Here is a 22,312-nt window from a genome sequence, read left to right on the forward strand (position 1 = left end):
GTCTCACACTGAGGTCTGCTCTGTGAAGTCTTGGAAACCAGCTGCCACTCAAGAGGAGAGCCATGGCAACCTTCTCAGCCCAGGGGCCTCCCCTCCGGGGACGTCGGGAGGAGTGCTGAGACCCCGGGGGGACGCTGTCTGCCGAGGACCACCTATTCTCCGAGGGCCGAGGCCAGCGTTCGCCTCCGGGAGGGGGAGCCTTCCGTTGGCCTGCCCTCCTCGCCTGCGCCGGGTCGCCACCGCCAGCTTCCTTTTGGGGCCTCTTTTTCCCGCCTTTTCCGTTCTCTACAGGCGATTGGCTGCATCTAGGTCCCGCCCCTTTCTTTCCCACCTATCCGAGCTTGACTAGAGGAAGGGCGTGGCCTCGACGGACGTTGGGCGGGTCGCCGTTGGCCGGCGCGCGCCCGAGGGCCCGACCCCGCCCTCAGCCTCCGGACTTGGCCTTTGAAATAGCGGACCCGGTGCGCTTCTTCGGCGCGTGCGCACCACCTAAACAAAGACCGGCGGTGAAGCATGCGCAGTCGAGATAAAGACCCCGGGCTTTGCGCGTGCGTCTTAGTGCTGGCTGAAGCCTATCCTCTGGGCCCAGAACCTCTTCCTGCACATGCGCAGAAGGCTCAATGACAGTCGCGTGTCGGCTAAGGTGAGGGGAGGGTGGGGGCATTGCATGGCCCAGGGAAGACGCCCCACACCCGCTATTAACTTTTCCTAGTTTCTCAACACTCCTGAGATCCACCTCGCTGTCAAAACTCTCCAGAGACCACCTGTACCGCAACAGGGTCCCCGGGCCTGCAAAACGCTCCAAACTACGACCTCTGACCTTAGTCTGGAACCCACCTAAATGTGCAGTGTAGAAGGGAACGGGCAAAAAAAAAAGATTAGCTAGGGACTGTGCCCTGAGGGGCGGGGTGTGTGGAGGTACTACCTCCAATTGGCCTTTGACACCCCCTCATTTGCTTATGTTTAGGCTCTGGGAAAGGGGGCTGGCCATGTTGCCCGTGACCTGGTGGGGGTCCAAGGTCCGAGTGTGGTCCCTGGTGCCTGCTCTCCTCGGGACTCCCCGGGCTCTGTCGTCCCTGGCGAACAGGATGGGGGTGTACCGAAAGATGTGGAACCCCACGGAGCCCCGTGACTGGTCCCAGCAGTACCGTGAGCGCTTCATTCCATTCTCCAAGGAGCAGCTGCTCCGCCTCCTGATACAGGTACTGCCCACCAGTGGTCTAAGAGTCTGGGGACTACAATTTCCAGACGCCCTTGCGACTGCACCACTAAACCTGCTATTGAGGACTGCTCTGGCGCCTCCTGAGAGGAGTAGTTCCTGGTCCCTTAGCATTCCTAGTGGTTGCCACAAGAGTTGGAACGCAGGGGCAAGCACTCCAAGATAGATGCCTAAGGAACTCCGGACCCGGGCTTCTTCCGGGGCCCTGAACAGGCACTCTGGGACACGAGTTTCCCCCCTTGAAATAGATAGAACTATCATCCTCATCGTTACTTCTACTACGTAATAAAACTGTGCCTACAAAGCCGTAATCATAATTATTACACTTCGAGTTCTTACCCTGTGGCACTGTGCTACATGTTTGTCATGTGTAGAACCATCAGAACAACCCAGTAAGAAAGAGCTCACCGCCATCCCATTTTACAGGTGAGGAAAAAGCAGAGTGACCCATCCCAGGCCACAGGTAGTGACTCATGCTTGCTTGACTCTAAGAGTGAATGCTTTACCTCATCGTTGATCTGTTCCAGAGTTTGAGCTCTCAGCCCACCATCACTGCCAGACCTTTCATTGTTGAAGATGATCATTCATTAGTATAACACTTGTTTATTGAACACCTGCTGTGTATGCCAAGTCCTGTGCTAGACTTTATATACACATGTGCATATATGATCTCATTAAAATTTCCCCTACCTGGGCTGGGAATATGGCTTGGCAGTTAGGAGAAGGTGCTACTCTTGCAGAAGTTCTGTTTCTAGCACCATGTGGTAGTTGACAACCGTCCATAGTTCCAGGGATCCAGTGCCTTCTTCTGACCACTGCTGGCAGCAGGCACACATGTGGTGTATCTATCTTCAAAACACACGTACACAATAAATAAATAAGTTCTCCGTAGCCATCTGCTCATGAGGAAACCAAAGCTCAGGTAGGCTTGGATGTTTGTCCCGATAATATACATATGGTACTCTGGAGCCAGATGGACCTATTGTGACCCTCAGCCAATGGCTTCACTGAGCCTCAGCTCCCCACTTTGGAAAACTGGAGTTCTAACTTCATCAACGCTATCCCTTCTCTGGGTGATGATGTTCTGCCGGGAAAGAGCAGCTGCCACATGGCACACATGCTATGAATGTGCAAAGTTAGTGGCACAGCAGGTGCCCAGCCTCTGGCTCTTGAAGCCTCCTGCTTTTTCCCTGTGCTATGCTGGATCTGTACAATTGCCCAAATCAGTTTTTAAATAAAAGATGTAAAAGCCCAGAATTCCCATTCTGTATGTGGGTTGCCATGAAAGGGTTTCTCTGAAAGAAGAGGAAAGGGGCTTAACTAGGTTTTCTTTCTGGGTGCCAGGAGTTCCACTCCAGCCCAGCAGAGAGAACAGCTTTGGAGGCATTCTCAGCTCACGTGGACTTCTGTACCCTGTTTCACTACCATCAGCTCCTGGCCAGGCTGCAGGTGAGGATGGCCGTCCAGTCTTGTCATGCATGCTTGCTCTTCATCTAGTACATAGTGACTGACACATGCTTGGAGCCTGGCTCTCCTTTAAGTTCTGAGGACAGACCAGGACAGATGTAGCTGTAGCCTCATGGAACTGGCATTTCCGATGGGGAGCCAGGAAGTAAAATGAATGTAAAATATGATGTCTGGTTGTGGGATCTGCAGGAAGAAGGAACTTAGGTCTGTCTTTCCTCTCTCTCTCTCTCTCTCTCTCTCTCTCTCTCTCTCTCTCTCTCTCTCAAAATGAGACACTGTCTTACTATGTAGACCTGGCTGGCCAGAATCTATGTAGACCAGGATGTCCTTGAACTCAGAGAGACCTACCCTCTTCTGCTTCCTCTGTGCTGACGTTAGAGGTGTGTGCCAGTATGCCTGGAGGAAGTTAGCTATTTGAGCAGCTTGTTGGACTGTAGAGAATGATTGGAAGACTTGGTCTGTAGTGAAGGGTAAGCTTTGGAGGGATATGTGGTACCGAGACCAAGAGAAGTAGTGTTTCAGACCAGGCTATGGTAACAAAAATACTGTCAGTTGGGTCTTTTACACACTAGTGTTTATCCTCAGGGACATCAGGCTCTAAAAAAGCTCCAAGTGTCCAGGATCTGGGGTCTAATGTGGTTGCTTCCTCATTGACACCTGAGGCTCTCAGCCTTGTCCTCACACGTGGGAGGGTTGAGTAAGAGCTCTGTGGTCTCTTAGAAGGATTTTGATCTCCATGAGGGCTCTAGCTTCACCATTGCAAGCTGTTAATGCCATGTCTTGGCATAGAGGCTGACCTTTTTCCTCTAGCTCTTTCGTAGATGATACAGAGCTGAGTAGTTTAGGCACAGCCATAGGTTACCGTGACAGCAAAGGTCACTTGAAGTAGTTAAGGCTGCAGATCAACCAGATGCTCACCATGAAGGCTATCCCTAGGTTAGGGTACCTTCCCACCAGCTGGTGAGGGGTTGGGACCCCACAGACTGCTGAGTTGCCTCCACACACCAGCCTCTAGCTATCCTCTTTGCCTTGAACAACAACAACAACAACCCTCCAAAGACCAGGTGTACTGTGTCCTGCAGCAGCCTGCTCTGCTGCTGCCAGCTCCATTTGTGCAGACAAAAAGCCAGGCTCAGAGAGAACCTGGGACTGTTCAAGGTCATAGGGGTAACAAGTCCAGGCTCAGTCCCAGGCCTCCTCACCTGCCGCTGTGTTCCGTCATTGGGGCACATGTGGCTTCTAAAGGTAGAGTTTTTGTTCAAAATTTTTTGCTATGTAAAATTTACTCTCCTTTCTCCCTTTCTTTGATATGGGGTCTCACTATGTAGCCCTGGCTGGCCTTGAACTCATAGAGCTCTGCCTGCCTGCCTGCCTGCCTGCCTCTGTCTTTGACTCCTGAGTGCTGTCATTAAATGCATGTACCACTGTGCCTGGCCCTGCTATGTAAGTTTTTAAATAATTGAGCTGCAGAATAGAAGATGAGTATACCCCTATTGATGGGGCAGATTTCCTGGTCAGGTGCTAGGAGGTAGAGGTAAGTTAGACTGGTGCTGTGCACACTCCCCCACCCTCTGAAACAAAAAAGTAAGGGAATAGGGACCATGGTCAGCTTGAGCAGGCTCCCTCTGGTGGCCTCTTAGTAAACAGTGGGGTAAAGGCATACTGAAGTCCTGCGACCACAGCCCCAATCACTGGTCTTGTGCCCCAGCCTGTTGGACAGTCCCCAGAACATGGGAGGTGGAGGTTGTGAGGGGGACCTTGCAGGTGGAGACACTGCTGGCCTCAGGTTCTGTGTCACAGCTGTGTGCCCAGATCAGGTTCAGACGTAGTTAGATCCTGGGTCTCCTCTGAACATAGTGTGTTCAGGACTGCTTTATGCTGGGACATGAGCCAATGAGAACAGTCCAGGACAGTCCAGGCTGTGGTAGGGAAGGTGGTGAGTGGGCAGGCAGCATTTGGACCCTGCTGAGGATAGCCTGAAACTGCATGATGTCAGCTCTGGGTTGTGCAAGCCAGGTAGGAGGCCCCAGGACATGGTACCACCAGACAGCCATTGCCCTTTATTCTCTAGCAATGTGAAGCTTCACTGAGCCTTGCTGTCAGGCCTGTAGCTGCCCTCTGGGGGCTGAGTGTGAATTAGAGCCACTTGTGAGTGGAGAGCGACTGTGGTCTGTGTAGCTTGTGAAGCTGGCTGTGACTGCAGGGAGGTCAGTATGCAGATTCTGAAATGGTGCCTCCTGCAGCTTTGCAAGACCCACTGTTGCAGCAACTGACCTCATGTGGTTTTTAAGTTTAAACTTGCAGGGACCAAGTCTGGTAGTGCACTCCTATAACCCCACTGTTGGGAGGTTGAGGATCACAGGTTCAAGATCAGCCTTGGCTACATAAACCTGTTTTAGAAAACCAAGCAGGACCAATGGCCCATTTTATAAGGGTGCTGGCCACTGAGCCTGGTAACTTGAATTTGATCCCTGGAACCCACATGGTGGAAAAAGTGAACTAACTCCTTCAAGTTATCCTCTGACTTTCTCACATATGTCATGGTACACACACACACACACACACACACACACACACACACACACACACTCACTCATAATACTCTTTTTTTTTTTTTTTTTTCTCGAGACAGGGTTTCTCTGTGTAGCTTTGGAGCCTGTCCTGGATTAGCTCTGTAGACCAGGCTGACCTCGAACTCACAGAGATCCACCTGCCTCTGCCTCCCGAGTGCTGAGATTACAGGCATGTGCCACCACTGCCCAGCTCATAATACTCTCATACTTCACACACACACACACACACACACACACACACACACACACACACACTCATACTATGTTATGCATAAATATGGGTTGGAGGGATGCTCAGTGTTCTAGGGTGCTGCATTTCCAGAGGACCTTTTGGTTCCTAGCATTCACATCAGGTGACTCATAACCACCTTTAACTACAGCACCTGGGAGCCATACCTTCCTCTGGCCTTCACAGTAAATACACATGCATAATTAAAAATAAAAATAAATCTTAAAAAAGTCTGGTAATAGAATGAAACCTGTTCCTCAAAAGCTCCATAGAGGGTAGTGAGATGATTCAGCAGGTGAATATTCTTGCCATGCAAGCCTGCTGACCTCAGTTCCAGCCCCAGGACCCATGTAAAGGTAGAAAGAGAATCAACTCCACAATGTTGTCATGTATCCCTCCATTATATACAAACACACCAATATTATTACATAAAAGCTTTTTAGGGCCTTGTAGGTGTATGATCCTGCTTCCCAAGGGCAATGGAAACCTTGGCAGGGCTCTATTTACTTATTTATTGAGGTATGGTCTCATTGGTAGCCCAGACTGGCCTCAAATCCACAAATGCACAACCCTCCTGCCTCAGCCTCCCAAGCACTAAAGGGCTTTTGTAAGTAATTGGCAGATCTGGGTGTATCCATACCTCAGTTTTCACATCTGTACGTAAGGATGACAGTGGTCCCATTTCACAGGCTGGAAATGTGCCTCTAACTTGCTTCAAGCATAACAGAGAAATGTGCAGGATTTTTGCTCACTCTTTCTGTTCTTCACTGGAATTTCACAGCAGTGTGCAGAGAATGGGCTGCTGCAGGGCCAATGGGACTTGAGGGTGTCAGTAAGGTCTTCGGCCCATCCAAATGGGGAAGCCTCGGGCGGGGCTCAAGCAAAGTTAGCTATAGAGCACATCCACAGATGCCCAGAATGACCTTGACAGATTGCTGGGACTGAAGCTGCAGCCTTGGAGGAGGAGGGGGAGGGGGAGGGGGAGGAGGGGGCAGGGGGAGGGAAGAAGGGGGAGGAGGAGGAAGAGGAAGAGGAGGGGGAGGAAGGGGGGAGGAGGAGGTGGCAGCTGGGATTAAAGATGTGCTTTCATTCATTCATTCATTTATTTATTTATTCATTCATTCATTCATTTATTTATTTATTTATTTATGTTTTTTTCAAGACAGGGTTTCTCTGTGTAGCTTTGTACCTTTCCTGGAACTCGCTCTGTAGACCAGGCTGGCCTTGAAGATCTGCCTGCCTCTGCCTTCCAAGTGCTGGGATTAAACGTGTGCGCCACTAACTCCCAGCTTTCTTCAGTCTCTTTAGACAGGCCTTGGCACCAGGTCCACAGCACTATATATATTTAAGTCTTCTTATACAGGGAGGTTAGTCAGGTACAGCCACGGGAGGGGATACCAGGGAGACCTGAGGAAAGATTTGCTTTCTTCACTATCCTGGAGGCAGGTGTCATACTACATTGTGCTGGACCACACGAGGCAGGCCCAGGATGGTGGGAGCTCTGTTGGGGTTCCTGAGACAGGCAGGGAAGAAGCAGAAGCTTGGGTCTGCACAGGATGAGACCTGAAGGCTTGAGCTGTGGGCTGGATATGGTCTGGTCCCTGTGGGGAGGGGCTGGAGGCATGTAGGCAGCTTTTGACTGGTCACTGTGCAGCTCAGACACACTCCTGGCTGGGCCTTTGCTGCTCCTGGGAGGACCATGTCTTCCACAGTCTGAAAGGTTTTTGGTCTGACCGGGGCTAACTCCTGTTTCAGTCTCCTGAGAGCTAGGATAATAACAGTGTATGCCACCATGCCCAGTGAAAACCTCTCCCGGCCCTCTTCTTCGAGGATTCTAGAGACAAAGAACACGAGGCCCGCTGCCCCATCTACAGATTGTAATGCACTCACAGCAGGTAGGGTTTGAGGCTGGCACAACATGTAGGAGCAGGAGTTCTAAGGGCGGGTTGTCACCTCTGTTCAGTCCCTACATGGACCTGTCTCCTGGTGGCCTAGCCTTGGCTGCCGGGAGGTTTAGTCTCTACCAGGCAGTCTGGCCTCCTGCAGCTGCCTTGGAGGAGAGACCACCTACTCAGGGCAGACCTCAGAAGGAAGCTGGAGATGTGGCTGAGCTTGTCTGCACAATGTTTTGTTGTTTTTCATTTTGAAACAGTCTCACTATGTAGCCCTGGCTAACCTGGAACTCTTTATGTAGACCAGGCTGGGCCTGAACTCACAGAGATTCACTTGACTCTGCCTCCCAAGTGCTGGGATTAAAGGTGTGTGCACCACCTTCAGCTGCATAGTGTTGTAAGGTGTGTGTGGCAGGGTAACACAGGGGCTTGGAGGAGAGTATAGAACACTGAGGTCTGGACTTTCCCAGTCCCCAGGCGCCCACACTCCTGTGTTGTGACCTCTCTGGTTTTCCTATTGTTTCTCCTCAGGCCTTGTATGACCCCATCAACCCTGACAGGGAGACCCTGGACCAGCCGTCCCTTACTGACCCCCAGCGTCTGTCCAGCGAGAAGGACGTGCTCCAGGCTCTGAAGCCCCTGCTGGCACAGGCCAACTTCTCTGCACTCTCTGAAGATGCCCTGGCCTACGCGCTTGTTGTCCATCACCCTCAGGATGAGGTCCAGGTACCTGTCCCCAGAGGAGTCACTTGCTTACCCCTTCCCCAGCCACTTGGGTGCCCTCTGTCAGGAAAGTGTCGTCAGATGAGGGTCTCAGGGCCAGGCACAGTGCTGCTACTTGGCAAGATTCTATGGGCAACAATATGAAACTCATCCCACGGGCTGGAGAGATGGCTTTATGGTTGAGAACACTTGTTGCTCTTGCAGAGGACCTGGGGCCTGTTCCTAGCACCCACATGGTCCTTATAGCTGTCTGTGATTCCAGTTCCAGGAGATCCAGTACCCTTTTCTGGCTTTTACAGGTAGGCACCAGGCATGTCTGCAGTGCACTTACATACATGAAGACTAAACACCTATACATATAAAATAAAAGTAAATCTAAAAGAATCCAAAGGCCGGGTGTGGTGGTGCACACCTTTAATCCCAGGACTCAGGAGGCAGAGGCAGGTGGATCTCAGAGTGCTAGAGCCCAGTCTGGTCTACATATAGTGAGTTCCAGGCCAGTCAGGACTACATAACTAGACTCTATCTCAATACCCCCCCACCACAAATTTTTTGTCTCTAAAAAAAAAAAACCCACCAAAAAATAACAATAACCAAAAGACCTCTCTATTCTCCCTTCCATAAAGTCAGCAAAACTGAAGAAATGCTAAAATCTTTTAGTTCCACGTTTTAGTGAACTTTAAGATGATTTTTTTTAGACATATTCTGTCATATTTTAGGGTGTGATCTGCCAGTGGTGGTAAGACATGGTTAAGTGACAATGTCTTGTCTTTGTGGTTGCTTCATAAATGGAGATTCTTAAAACCAGTGCTATCTTAGATGCTAAGAAGTTTCCTGTGTGCAGGCCCAACCCTACGCAATGTGCAACATGAACAACCATGCCTGACTCCCCTCCCTACACACTGCATAATCAGCAACACAAGGCAGGGTCCATTTCTGGGTAGGATGTGGATTCTGGCACCCCGCCCTTAACACCTGGCTTATGTTCAGCTACCTCTGCTTCCTTTTCCCCCTTGGCAGGTGACAATAAATTTGGATCAGTATATCTACATGCAGTTCTGGGCCCTGGGCCAGAGAGTTGGGCAGATGCCACACATGTCCAGTGTGGGTTCCAAGCGTGGCTTCTTCAGAAAGTTGCCCCCTGTGGAGAGGTGAGGAGGCCCCCATTCCCCAGTTGCAGTAAAGGGGAGCAAGGTTTGAGTTGAGAAGGGACTGACAGGTCAGTGTCTGGCTTTGGTGTCTTGGGCCCCAGGGAGAAGTCCAGAAATAGGAGGTACAGATTGTCAAAATGCAGCCTTTTCTCCCCAAGAGAAAGTGAGAACTACTGTTTCTAGAGGAAGAGAAGGGGAGGGTCAGTCATCTCCATTTTCCAGATGAGGAAAATTGAGGATTACAGAGAGGAGGCCACATCGTGAAAAAGTGGCACAGCCAGCTGACAGGTCCAGTATAGAATATAGAATTAACCAATCCCATGGTTGAACATGTGACGCACTTCCAATTCCTTGTGACTAAGTAGCTTGCTTCCTCCTCCTCCTCCTCCTGCTCCTCCTCCTCCTCCTCCTCCTTTTTGTTTTTCCAAGACAGGGTTTCTCTGTGTAGCTTTGGTGCCAGTCCTCGATCTCACTCTGTAGACAAGGCTGGCCTTGAACTCAGAGATCGGCTTGGCTCTGCCTCCTGAGCACTGGAATCAATGGCATGTGTCCCCAGGCCTTTTATATGGGCTGTCACTAGAAGGTGGTTTCGAAGTTTTAAGGTGGATCTGCCCACCTCAACAATCCAGTCAAGCACTCCCTCACAGGAGGGCTCAACATCTTGGGTTTTAGTTGATTCCAGACAGGTGACAACCAAGAGTAGCTATTATAAGGGGGAGGGCTCTAGCACCATTTAGAAATCTTTGGCAGCAGTTAACTGTGCAGCTCACACATGATTGAGCCTGTATGATAATGAGTATTCAGAGATGGGTAATGCCTGGGAGGCACTCACCAACCTAAGACAGAGCGCCTGTGTGGCCTGGACAGGTGTCTCCATGATGGGTAAGGTGACCTGCTGACGTCCCACGCAACCTAAGTCAGAAGCTCATTTTTTAGTAAAGGGGGGGACCTGTAGGGTAACTGTTTTGAGTAACTGTTGCGCCTTGCTTGCTGACCTTGACCTTGATATCCTCCCTATGCTAATTCCCTGCGAGATTCCACCCTCCTGAATGCTTAAGGGAAGCTCCTTGTCTGTGTATCCTGCATATTGGACATCAACAGCTTGGATGCAAGATTGTAAAACATCAGTAGCAAACTTCTGCCCTGAGGTTCTCCCATTGTGCTGTAAGCCTGTATTTAAGACCTCCTCCCTCCTTCAATAAATGACATTCGGGCATTAAAGAAAAAAAAAGAAAAAAGAAATCAGAGGGGCCTCAAATAAAGAGCTTAGGGATCCCTTTCAAATAAAGAACTTAAGGATTTCTTAAAAAAAAAAAAAAATTATCCTCGCCGGACAGTAGTGGCCTACACCTTTAATCCCAGCACTTGGGAGGCAGAGGCATGTGGATCTCTGTGAGTTCGAGGCCAGCTTGGTCTACAAAGTGAGTTCCACAGAGAAACCTTGTCTCAAAAAACCAAAAACATGGGATGGGGATTTAGCTCAGTGGTAGAGCGCTTGCCTAGCAAGCACAAGGCCCTGGGGTTGGTCCTCAGCTCAAAAAAAAAAAACAAACAAAACAAAACAAAAAAACCCAAAACAAAAAACAAACAAACAAATAAACAAACAAAATCATCTTCGACTATGCATCAAGTTTGAGGCCAGCTTGGGCTACATGAGACCTGTCTCAACAAAAATGTAATAAATATATTATTAAATTTAAAAAAAGGGGGGGAGGGCTCTGGCCCTCACACTCTTCACACAGCACTCACACCCTCCTTTCTGGCCCTCAGGAGATATTTCAAGCGTGTGGTGTTGGCTGCCCGGACAAAACGGGGGCACCTGGTTCTGAAGAGCTTTAAGGATACCCCGCTGGAGGGCTTAGAGCAGCTGCTGCCTGAGCTGAAGGTGCGCACGCCCATGCTGCGGCGCGCCCTGATCAACCTGATGCTGGTGGTCTCGGGAGTTGTGTTCTTTGTCAATGTGGGCATGGTGATACTGTCTGACCTCAAGATGGCCACCTCCCTGCTGCTGCTGCTCTTTGCTGTCTTCATGGGCCTCAAGGCCTCCAAGGTAAGCACCCTTGAGTCCCTGCTGCTTGGACTGCCCAGCCAGGCCCCCTGGACTTTGTTATTCCATGTACTGTTGCTGGTACATTATGCCCTTACATTTTCCTTACTTCATTTATCAGCACCCTTCACCCCAGACAGGGCTCTCTCTCTGTGCCTCAGTTTCTCTCTTCATCAGCACAGTAGAGTCCTAGTGGAGCACAGGCATTTGAAGAGCATAACAAAGGATATGGACTGTGGAGCCTGGCTGACTGGATTGAATATGAGTACTGTTCTCCAGCTGGGTGGTCCGAAGTAGTTGCTTGACTTCTGTCTGCCCCAGCTCCTAGACTCTTAGACTGCAAAGAGAATGCTGAGGGTACCTGATGTAGAGGGTGGACAGGGATTAAACGAGTCAGTGTGAACCTGGCCACAGTACAGGAAGTACCATGTGAGGTCACCGTTGAGGTGATTATGCTTACTACAGCGTGACTCCTTGTTCCATGAGTTTCCTTCCTGGAGGGCTACTGGGATCACCAAGAGAGCCAGCTCCAGCCCTAAAAGACAGGGTTGGAAACTCAGGGCCTGGGCCAGGAAGTTATGTTTAATAAGCTTCCTCTCTGAGCTGCAGCATGAGTTCAGGGCCTCCCCAGGTAGGCGTTGCTCAGCAGCTAGGATTCAGGGTCAAGAGGGTGGGAGGGGCCGACAGCCAACTTGTGTTCTCCTTGTCATTGCGTGCCCTGTTGGCCGAGATGGATGGGAGCATTGCCGTTCTCAGTTCTTCCGGGGTGCACCACCTCAGGAGTGCGGCTTGCCATGAGCTGTGCACCTGTCATTGACTTCCAGCTCAGTAGTTCTCAAGCTGCTTTCAGCAGTTTTGACAGGCTCTCTAGACTCAGAGAGACCTGTGATCAATCCATACTGGCCACAAGGGAGACTGGATAGGCAGGGCCAGCACACAGGGTAGAGAGAGGAGTGTGCCACAGGGTTTGAAACAAGGCCCAGTGTGGCCAGGGTGGCCCATGCCCACACATCATCCTGGGCTTTTCCCTCAGGGCAGCAGGGAACCGCGGGTTAAAAGTAGGGAGGAGCTGCCGGGTCACAAGCACAGTAGAGGACGAGACCGCAAGCAAGGGGTCCAGTGTTCTGGGGAGGGGACGCTGGCCAAGGTGAGCCTCCTCTCACTCCTCAGTGGTCCTGTGGGGCTGCAGAGACTTATGGGAGAGGAAGGAAGGGCCCAGTTTATCCAGTTAGGGTCCTCTGGTTACCCATTTATTCCTATTCCAGCTGAGGCCCCTGCCCTGGCCTCTCACCAGAACACCTTGCCATCCATATCCCTTCTGTGCTTCAGTGTCCCTGGGTCTCTTGTACCACAGCCTACCCCACCCCCCTTTTCTTTTTTCCGAGACTGGGTTTCTCTGTGTAGTCTTGGAGCCTGTCCTGGATCTCACTCTGTAGACCAGGCTGCCTCCTGAGTGCTGGGATTAAAGGTGTGTGCCACCAGTGCCCAGCCCACAGGCCCTTCTTCTGGTTCTTTCCCATTTCTACCTGTGTGGAACCAGATGCTGTCTGCCTGGCTTCTCAGCTCCTGTCTTGGAGCAGGATGCAGACCCTTTTCCTGCTGAGGAGTTCCTCCACCTTGAGTCTCTGGCCAGCTGGGCCTGAAGTGGTGGTGGTTCTCATTGGCTGCTACGCCAGCATCTCCCATATCCGCTCTTTGTGGGGGCATGGCCATGGTGTCTGCCTTGTTCCCAGCCTCCAGGTGGCCCCGCAGCACATTCCCAACTCCAACCAGGCAGGTCCTCTCCTCCTCGCTGTCTGGTGGCTTTCCTGTTCAGCTTACCTTGTGGTTGATTACAGCCTTCACCACTATATACTCCCCAGTATACTGGGGATACTATATATCCCCAGTTTCTGCTCTTGTGTGTTTATGATGCCTAGTCTCTCCTGCTTCCCCAAACTCTGCATTTGCATGTGCTATCCACTCTGACTGAATGTATTCTCTCTCACTGGGCTGGCCACCCCTATGCATTCCTTATCCCTTGATAAGGGGCCATCAGCTCCCTGATGCCTTCCTGGATCTGGGATGGGTCTCTGGCCCCCTGCCATGTCTGCCTTCTCTGTGCGGAGGCTGTGGAGAAGTGAGGCCCCTCCTGGGGCTGAAGGCCTATGCACACAGGTGGAGTGGCATGAGTTCAGGAGCCTGAGGATGCATCATCCACTCTCTGGACAGCCTTGAGGATGGGGCAGTGCTTTCTAAGACTGTGGGGCGTCGCTCATTTGAAGGCCCATGATCCGAGGGGTGGGGTGCGTGGGCACACGGTATATTCTGTGTGGGCTGCACTGGGTTTGGAGCTTTAGATTCTGAGCCAGAGAAACTATGAGCAGGGGATAGGGGCATGAAGCCAGGGAGGAGTCGGGGGCAGCATGGGTCAGGGACAGACAGGCTGCCTAGGAGGGATGAGGATAGTGACACATAGAAGGTGGGGTTACCAGAGTGCGGAAGGGGCGGTTAGGGAGTGTGTTTGCATGCCAGTGTGGTGTGCTCCTTTAGACATGAGAACTCCTCACTCCAGTCTCAGCTGGGGAAGACAGGAGACCCAACTGTTCCATGCATGATGGTCCCTAGCACAGGATTCCTGTCTCTATGGCAACTGGCTCCAAGGCAGGGATGGAATTCATAGTGTGGGCTCTTCAGAAGACCCAGCCACACAGCCATGTTGGGAGGTCCCCAGCTGTGTCAGCTCAGGCTGACTTCTTGGCCCAGGTGGACATAGCAGCTCAGTCCTTCCAGTGTCATGTGTGCTGACTTCCTGGACCCTTGCAGCACCAACCTGTAGTACAGACAGTGCTGCTGCAGACTACTGTCAGTCCAGGGCTGGAAGCTGGGAGGGGATGGCAGAGGCCACACGGAGGCACAGCTGCCTTGAGCTCATCCATCCTGGCTAAAAGTGGGTTTGCAGTGTGGGAGAGGGTTCAGGCTGCACTCAGTGTCCTTTCCTGAACTTTTCTTTCTTTCTTTTTTTTTTCTTTTTTTTGGTGGTGGTGGTGGGGGGGTTTCGAGACAGGGTTTCCCCATGTAGTTTTGGTGCCTGTCCTGGATCTCACTCTGTAGGCCAAGCTGGCCTTGAACTCAAAGAGATCCGCCTGGCTCTGCCTCCTGAGGGCTGAAGTTTTCTTTATAGCGTAGTAGCTTAAACTGTTCCTTTTCAGTTATGGAAAGGTACAAATAGATGCAGAAATAAGGTAGCCTGATGAATTCTTACGAAGCAAATACCTGCTTTGCATCACAACGCCCCAGGCTCTCTGTCCTGGGCCACTATAAAACTAATCTTAGACATGTCACTGGGAATATGGAAGAATACTTGACAGGATGTACTGGGATTGGAATTTCCTAGGCTAAAACTCATGTTTAAAGTCTTGGCACAAGCCGGGCAGTGGTGGCGCACACCTTTAATCCCAGCACTCGGGAGGCAGAGCCAGGCGAATCTTTGTGAGTTTGAGTCCAGCCTGGTCTACAGAGTGAGATCCAGGACAGGCTCCAAAACTACACAGAGAAACCCTGTCTCGAAAAACCAAAAAAACAAAACAAAACAAAAAATCTTGGCACAAACTCATTAACACATTGCCAGATAACAAAGCCATGGGCCACTGGCAGGGGGGTGCACTTTGGCCTCAGCCCCAGCCCAGACTGCCAGGGCACTCTGGTTTTGAGTGGCCCTGCACTTCTGTATCTAAGCCTGCGTTTCCACAGGTGTTTGGGCAGCATAGAAGTGCCCAGGCGCTGGAGCTGGCACACATGCTGTACTATCGCAGCACATCCAACAACTCAGAACTGCTCAGTGCCCTGGCACTCCGCGCACAGGAGGAACACATCAAGGAAGCCCTACTGGCTCACAGCTTCCTCACCCGCCGGCCAGGGGGCGCCCAAGGCCTACCTGAAGGTAAATCTTCCCCTTTGCCTAGGTCCTCCCTGATGTCCCCATGCCAACGCTGCTGTCCCCATGTCAATGCTGATGTCCCCATGTCAATGCTGATGTCCCCATGTCAATGCTGCTGTCCCCAGGTCCTCCCTGCTGTCCCCAGGTCCTCCCTGCTGTCCTCAGGTCCTCCCTGCTGTCCCCAGGTCCTCCCTGCTGTCCCCAGGTCCTCCCTGCTGTCCCCAGGTCCTCCCTGCTGTCCTCAGGTCCTCCCTGCTGTCCCCAGGTCCTCCCTGCTGTCCTCAGGTCCTCCCTGCTGTCCCCAGGTCCTCCCTGCTGTCCCCAGATCCTCCCTGCTGTCCTCAGGTCCTCCCTGCTGTCTTCAGGCCCTCCCTGCTGTTCTCAGGTCCTCCCTGCTGTCCCCAGGTCCTCCCTGCTGTCTTCAGGCCCTCCCTGCTGTCCTCAGGTCCTCCCTGCTGTCCCCAGGTCCTCCCTGCTGTCCCCAGGTCCTCCCTGCTGTCCTCAGGTCCTCCCTGCTGTCCTCAGGTCCTCCCTGCTGTCCTCAGGTCCTCCCTGCTGTCCCCAGGTCCTCCCTGCTGTCCTCAGGTCCTCCCTGCTGTCCCCAGGCCCTCCCTGCTGTCCCCAGGTCCTCCCTGCTGTCCCCAGGCCCTCCCTGCTGTCCCCAGGCCCTCCCTGCTGTCCTCAGGTCCTCCCTGCTGTCCTCAGGCCCTCCCTGCTGTCCCCAGGTCCTCCCTGCTGTCCCCAGGCCCTCCCTGCTGTCCTCAGGCCAACCCTGCTGCTTGTTCCCCATGTCAACCCTGCTTTCCCTGGGCCTTCCATGTTGTCCTTCAGGCCCAGGTCTCCTCTAACTTCAGCTTGAACATAATCTCTCCTCACAGAGACCTCCAAGTGGCTACAGTCTGAAGTGGAGAGCTGGCTTCTAGCCCAGTCTGGCTGTGATGTGGCCTTCAATGGACCTCGAGCCCTGGCCCACCTGCAAGCCCTGACCCCCAGCTTTGGATTGTTCCCACCACCTGAGTTGCCAGAACTTGACCCACTGGTCCTTGGTACTCCAGAAGCCCCGCAGGCTGCTGCACCGGGTGGTAGCTACCCCTCACCCTGACCACTTAGGACCAGGCCCAGCACTGGCAGGGTGCCAAGCTCTGCCTCCTCCACAGCAAGGTGTCAACCATGGCAACTGTATCTCCTACCTGGACTCTTGGTTGTTGACAGGCTATTATTTCTGCTAGACCATTAATTTTGCAATGCTATAGACTTAAGAGTAGCCAATCATGGCCTCTGGCAGTTGCTAAGCAGCTTCCTGAGGCCAGCCAATCGAAGCTGTTCATTTCAGCTTGTATTTTATTTCTCAGCCCTCCCCACCATGGCCGGGTGGAGGGGGCGGGGCTTGGGGAGGTGTGACACAGCTGCCGGATCGCCAAGGCTGTGCAAGCTGGGCCTGGAGGCCATGCTTCATCGTCTGTTTAGCCTGCACAGGAACTGCCTGCCACATGCACCTGGGCGGGGCCCACTGCAGCCTGCAAGCCGTTTGGTTCTGGCACACTTAGGGTAACAGACACTGGGCACTTCAAGCAGGAGCAGCAGCCAATCAGAATTCCTGGAGGAATGCCGTGAATCCATGTGAGATGAGCCATCTGTTTTGCAACTGATCTGTTCTGGTTGAAGACACTGGGAACTTCCTGCCCCAAAGAAGACAGTGGGCCTGCAGCATTCCACCCCAAGATCACTCTAGCTCAGGCTCCAGCAGGCTCCCAGGCCTCTCTGCCTTGCTGCAGAAACCACCTTGGCTTGTGCAATACTTATCACTTTACCTTCTTCCAAAGGAATAAATAATGTTTAATAAGTCTGGTTAGTGTGGCTGCAGGTGAAGGGGTTTGGTCAGAATCCTGGAAAGAGGGTGTGGCTGGGTCCCAGACGGGAATCTTAGAAGCACTGATGCCTGAGGAAAGCTTTGATTGCAAGAGTCTGGGTCTCCAAGGAGGAGACTGGGCAGGAGTGCAGATTGCCCAGCACACAGTGGTAGACAGCCAGTAGCAGGGCCTGTGAAATCCAGCTGGTGCCCACTGCCTGAGTGGGGTGGGTATTCTATTGGCTGTAGGGTGGCCTTTGTTGGTGTGGGAAGAGTTAGGCTCTAGAAAGGAGAGGAGAACCGTTTGCAATAGGAAGCAGCTCTTTCAGTGGTCGAGTCAGAGAGAAGGTATGGAAGAGACCATCAACTCAGAAATGTAAGGCAGCTTGGGTCCCTGAGAGCAGGGAGACTGAGATTGAGGTCTAATGAGGTCTTCAGGGAGGAATGAGATGCAGCCTGATCTTACTTAGCTAAGCTCCCTCAGGCAGCTGGCTCCAGCCAATGTCCCAGGGCGGAGAGCCTGGGAGTTGAGCTCTGGATGAGACTGGAGGGGATGGGTGTTGTTAAGGAAGGAGGGAGGGAGCCAAGTTAGGCTTGTGGTTAAACGGATTTATTTTCTAGGGGACACAGCATTCATTCCCGTTTCCGAAGGTGGATGTAGATGATGCCACTGACCAGGGCGAGTGGGAAAGCCACCCAGGCCAGGACGAAGCAGTAACCGAAGCTACCCCCAGGGGGGTGCTTCTTCAGGATCTCCTCAGCATGGAGAGCATAGATCAGTGCCCCAGAGAACACGGCTGCACCTGTGGAACGAGGAACATAGCAGTGTGAGGCTGGGTGTGCAGGGAGGCTACACTGCCCTGGGTCCTCAGCAGTACCCCAACCACCACAGGCCCCAACTGCTGTGGCTTTGGACACCTTGTTTCACTTCTGGTCCCCAACTGATCATCTGTGAAACAGGCCATGGCAGCTATCCATCCATGGAATTTTCAGTTTATGTTGGTTTTTTTTTTGTTTGTTTGTTTTTGTTTTTTGTTTGTTTGTTTGTTTTGAGACAGGGTTTCTCTGTGTAGTTTTGGAGCCTGTCCTGGATCTTGCTCTGTAGCCCAGGCTGGCTTCGAACTCACAGATCCACCTGGCTCTGCCTCCCAAGTGCTAGGATTACAGGCGTGCGCCACCACTGCCCGGCATTTTTCAGTTTTTAATGAGCCAAATATGTAAACATGAGTAAGTAACATGGGAGGGGAAACATTTCTCTGGGAACCCAGGAAGGATATTTCCAAAACCACCATGATTAACTCAGCCCTTTGCACCTAAAGCCAAAAAAAAAAATTAAACAAAACAAAATAAAACATAGAGCTGTGTGTTCAGATCTCATGACATCTTTGTTCTCTAAACCCTTCAAGCCTCAAATTATTTGACCTTAAAAAAAGTGGAACATGCCGGGCGGTGGTGGCGCATGCCTGTAATCCCAGCACTCGGGAGGCAGAGACAGGCAGATCTCTGTGAGTTCGAGGCCGGCCTGGGCAATAGAGCTAGTCCAGGACAGGCTCCAAAGCTACAGAGAAACCCTGTCTCAAAAAACCAAAAAACAAAAAAAAAAAAAAGAGGAACATGACTTGATGGCCCACACTTACTCTGAGCTACTCAGGAGGTAGAGGCAAGAGAATAGCTAGCTCAAGGCTAGCCAGGACAATTTAGAGAGACCCTTTTTCCAAATAAAAAATAAAGAGAGGGTGGGAGCATGTTCCTAGAATCCACCAGTGTGGAGCTGGGCTCATGTCTCAGAGATAGCCTGTCTAGTATGGCAGAAGCCCTGTGTTATATCCTCAGTACCGAGCGAAGAGAAAAAGTCAACTCCCTGAACCGGTAGGTGTACAAGAAGCAGCAGTTGGCTGATATGATTCAGAATATTCTTTTTGTGGTATCTCTTAGCTGCCTCCATTCCTGGAAGCAAATCATTTACAAAAACCTACTTCTCAAGTACTGGCTCAATAAAGTCCCAAGACCACCAGAGAACCTCTGAGGACTCCAAGTGCACAGAGGTTGCCCCTGGGGGAGGGTCTAGCGTGGTGCACTCCTGTTCCGCTGATCTTGGGGAAGCGCTTACTGGTGCAAAGCTGGCAGAGGCCGGTGGCGTAGAAAAGCCCTCCTCTTCGCATGGTGTAGAGCTGGAACATGAAGAGGATGAAGGACAGGCAGCAGAGGATGAGAGAGAGCACCATCAGCACCTGCACTGCCTTCAGCCAGCCTGTAGGGGGAGACAACAGGGGAGGTCACAGCCTGCCCGTCCCGCCCCCTCAACCCCACTTGCTGATCTCTGCCTGCTCCAGGTTCAGCCAGGCAAGCTTCATGGGTGTATGGGTTACAAGGATCACATACCATGCACACACCTTCCTGATGAGTTCCATCCCCACCCTCACTTGCTGTCACTTAGAATTTTGGAAGGAGGCAACTCCATCTCTTTAGAACTCTGGCCCTTCCTTACTCTCCCCAGCTTCAATGAATGGCTCCCTTATTCACAACACTAGCTCCATTTCCTGACAACTTTGGAAAGCCTTATCTTCTCAGAATTTAGGGAGCTTTCTCTCCATTCCTTAAGCCTGTAGCATGTGGCCACCACCCTTTCTGGATCCGTCAGAACAGAGGCAGTGGTCTTCCCGTTTAGACAGGCTGCCTCTGCCAGCCCCAGATGCTCACAGCCTAGGCTTCGTTCCCAACCCTGGTCCTGGCCTATTTGGGGCCTTCTGTGCCCTCAGCAAGACACTCACCATTCTCACTGACGTTACTGCAGGCCCATGTTTGGGTGGTGGTGTTCCAAGTGCAGTCATACCACAGGTTCAGGGACTCTTTCTGTGGGAGAGTCCACCAGGACTGGGAAGGATAGAGACAGGGAGGGTGAGGCCAGCAGGACAGTGTAGGGGACAGTGGGGGTGGAGGCTCCTAGAAAGGTGTGGACCGATGGGCCAAAGGGGTGGGCAGGGCTAGGGGAAAGGACTGGACCAGAAGTAGGGGGCGCAGGCAGGGGGTGCAGGCAGGGGGGCGCAGGCAGGGGGTGCAGGCAGGGGGTACAGGCAGGGGGCACAGGGGGGCGCAGGCAGGGGGGCGCAGGCAGGGGGGCGCAGGTAGGATGGAGGCACCTGCGTGGAGGCAGAGGCATGGAGGTGCAGCCTTAAGAGATGGGCTGTAGCTGGGGTTCACTGTGAGCTGGAAGCTTACCTTGTCCAAAGTGGCCACAAAAAGCAGGATGAGAATGAGGATGTGAAGGGCAGAGACCACTAACAGGAGGAGTGACATGACCACCAGATGCCTGGCTCGGAGCAAGGGACAAACCTGCAGAGGGCGGGAGCACTCAGTCCTGGGCTAGAGGGCTGGGGTCTGGCGCTAAGTCCTAAGTCTGCGGGGAGGAGGGCTTGGGAAGGCCCCTGGGTGTGAGGGAGAAGGGGAATAGGCTGAGCAGCCCTCCCTGGGGAGTAGAAGGGTGAGCCCAGGGCTCCTGTGCTCTGAGCGGCCCAGATGGCCTACCTGGACTTTGGCAGACGGATGAACAGCACTGACAATACACTGGCGTATCTGCAGGGCCTTGTCCTGGGCTATGGGGGTCACCACATGAAAGTTTGCATTGATACCTCTTCTAATCCATCAGGAGCCGGGCTGCCCCCAGGACAGGCATCCTCGGCTCACTCACGCTCTCCTCGTGGGGTGAGTGAGTCATGGGTGACTCATCTCCCTCCCTACAGCACCAGAGAGACTCCAGCCCCTGGCTGAGTCTCCCCCATCCTCACCCCACCCTACCGCAGACCTAAGGCTCCGACACTTGGGGAAAAGGATTAGAAAGGGAAGGAGGGGTCTGAGTGGCAAGACCACCTCCTACCACCCTTCAGTGTCCAGAGAACTCAGCCCTGGGAATCTCAGGAGAGAGTGGAAAGACCCCGTGGAGAGGCTACAGGACTTTCCCCATGGTGCTCTGTTGGGACCACAAGTACTGTAGATGGCCCTACTCCGCCCTGTATCCCCACCCCAAAGGCTGAGAGATCACTTCTTCAGTCCCCAGTGTCCTCAGGAGCTGAGTGGAGGGTTTCTTCCTGCTGAGGGTGCCCCTCCCTCGGAGCCATGCTGCCTAGTAAATAAGGTCCTGTCTGAATAACGGATTGAAAACTTACCGAGAGTCGCTGGAGAAGTCAGAGTTGGAGTCTGTCCTCGTTTGGGCCTCTCGCCCCGCCCTTCGGCTCCCTCCTTCCACTCTGAGGCCCCCGCCTCCCTCAGCGCCTCCCTCCACCCCTCTCTACTCACCCTTCTCCCTCTCCTTCCCCCCTCTCTCCCTTTCTCTCCCTTCTCTGGTGGTTTCTGCTTCTCTTAACTCTCAATATATACCAACCCCTTTATATCCACTTCGGCCTCGCCCAGCTGAGCTCTGCAGCCAGGGGAGGGCACAAGAACTCAGTTCCTTATTTTTCTGCCCACCCAGGCATACAGTGGGCAAGTTCTGGGACCTCCTTTTAGTGCTCAGATGAGAAGTCTTTGGGGACCTGGGGTGGGGCACCTTCCCTCCCTGGACCAGATGTCTTCTCTCTTTGATGGAGTTTGGGGCAGAGTGGATGACACATGAGTCTGCAGAAGGCCAGACTCCTGTGACATAGATCAAACTTTGGGCTGACTCTGAGCTGGGACAAAAACTATGAATCTATGGAAAGGAGCAGGATGTACCCTTTTTCTAGTGCCACCATTTTCTGGTTGTGTGACTTTGGGCAGATTATTTCACTTCTCTGGGCCTCAGTTTGTGAATCTGTATAGTGGGTACAAAATACAGTCAGTAAAGAAAATAGAGTGATGGGAATAATGACTGGGTGGGTGGATGGGTAGGGTCTAAGTAAAACAAGATAATCCTGGAAGGCCTCTTGGAGGATGTGATATTTGACCTGAGATTCAAGGAAAGGAGCCATTTGGACACTAGGGAGGAAAGAAAATTGTTCAGGCCCTGAGAACAAGCTCCTGTTGTGTGGGGAGCAGACAGAGGGCCAGTGTGGCTCGAGTCCAGGGAGCCCAGGGTGTGGTGAGCAGGGACATCAGAGGATTTCCTTGAACATTCATGGAGGAGCCTGGCTTTTACTGTAAGTGTCTTGGGAGGTCATTATCTTCTCACAGCACTGTGCCCCCAGGGTTGTAATGTGAACTGCCATTATTTATTCTCAGGACACTGGCTTAGGTGGTGTGGATGATGGCTGAGTATATTGCGTTACTTG

The 22,312-nt window shown here is 52.4% G+C and overlaps 2 protein-coding genes across 3 annotated transcripts; one reads left to right on the forward strand and one right to left on the reverse strand.

The window, feature by feature from the left end:
• Nucleotides 1-378: 378 nt before the first annotated feature.
• On the forward strand, nucleotides 379-18,053 carry Tmem143 (transmembrane protein 143). Its single transcript, XM_036175881.1, has 8 exons — nucleotides 379-643; nucleotides 968-1,202; nucleotides 2,564-2,668; nucleotides 7,912-8,106; nucleotides 9,124-9,254; nucleotides 11,025-11,304; nucleotides 15,034-15,223; nucleotides 16,099-18,053. The coding sequence occupies exons 1-8, from the start codon at nucleotides 621-623 to the stop codon at nucleotides 16,320-16,322; spliced, it is 1,383 nt and encodes a 460-aa protein (XP_036031774.1). The 5' UTR covers nucleotides 379-620; the 3' UTR covers nucleotides 16,323-18,053.
• Nucleotides 17,620-21,416, reverse strand: Emp3 (epithelial membrane protein 3). Of its 2 annotated transcripts, XM_036175882.1 has the most exons (6): nucleotides 21,233-21,298; nucleotides 20,595-20,662; nucleotides 20,289-20,402; nucleotides 19,841-19,943; nucleotides 19,180-19,320; nucleotides 17,621-17,872 (listed from the first exon to the last, which is right to left on the reverse strand). In XM_036175882.1, the coding sequence occupies exons 3-6, from the start codon at nucleotides 20,364-20,366 to the stop codon at nucleotides 17,703-17,705; spliced, it is 492 nt and encodes a 163-aa protein (XP_036031775.1). In that variant the 5' UTR covers nucleotides 20,367-20,402; nucleotides 20,595-20,662; nucleotides 21,233-21,298; the 3' UTR covers nucleotides 17,621-17,702. The 2 variants fall into 2 exon arrangements, with proteins under 2 accessions (XP_036031781.1, XP_036031775.1); XM_036175888.1 differs by lacking the exon at nucleotides 20,595-20,662 and having other exon boundaries at nucleotides 17,620-17,872; nucleotides 21,233-21,416.
• Between the last annotated feature and the right edge of the window lie 896 nt (nucleotides 21,417-22,312).

The sequence above is a fragment of the Onychomys torridus genome, chromosome 1 (genome assembly GCF_903995425.1).
Source record: "Onychomys torridus chromosome 1, mOncTor1.1, whole genome shotgun sequence".
In the NCBI taxonomy this organism is placed as follows: domain Eukaryota; kingdom Metazoa; phylum Chordata; class Mammalia; order Rodentia; family Cricetidae; genus Onychomys; species Onychomys torridus.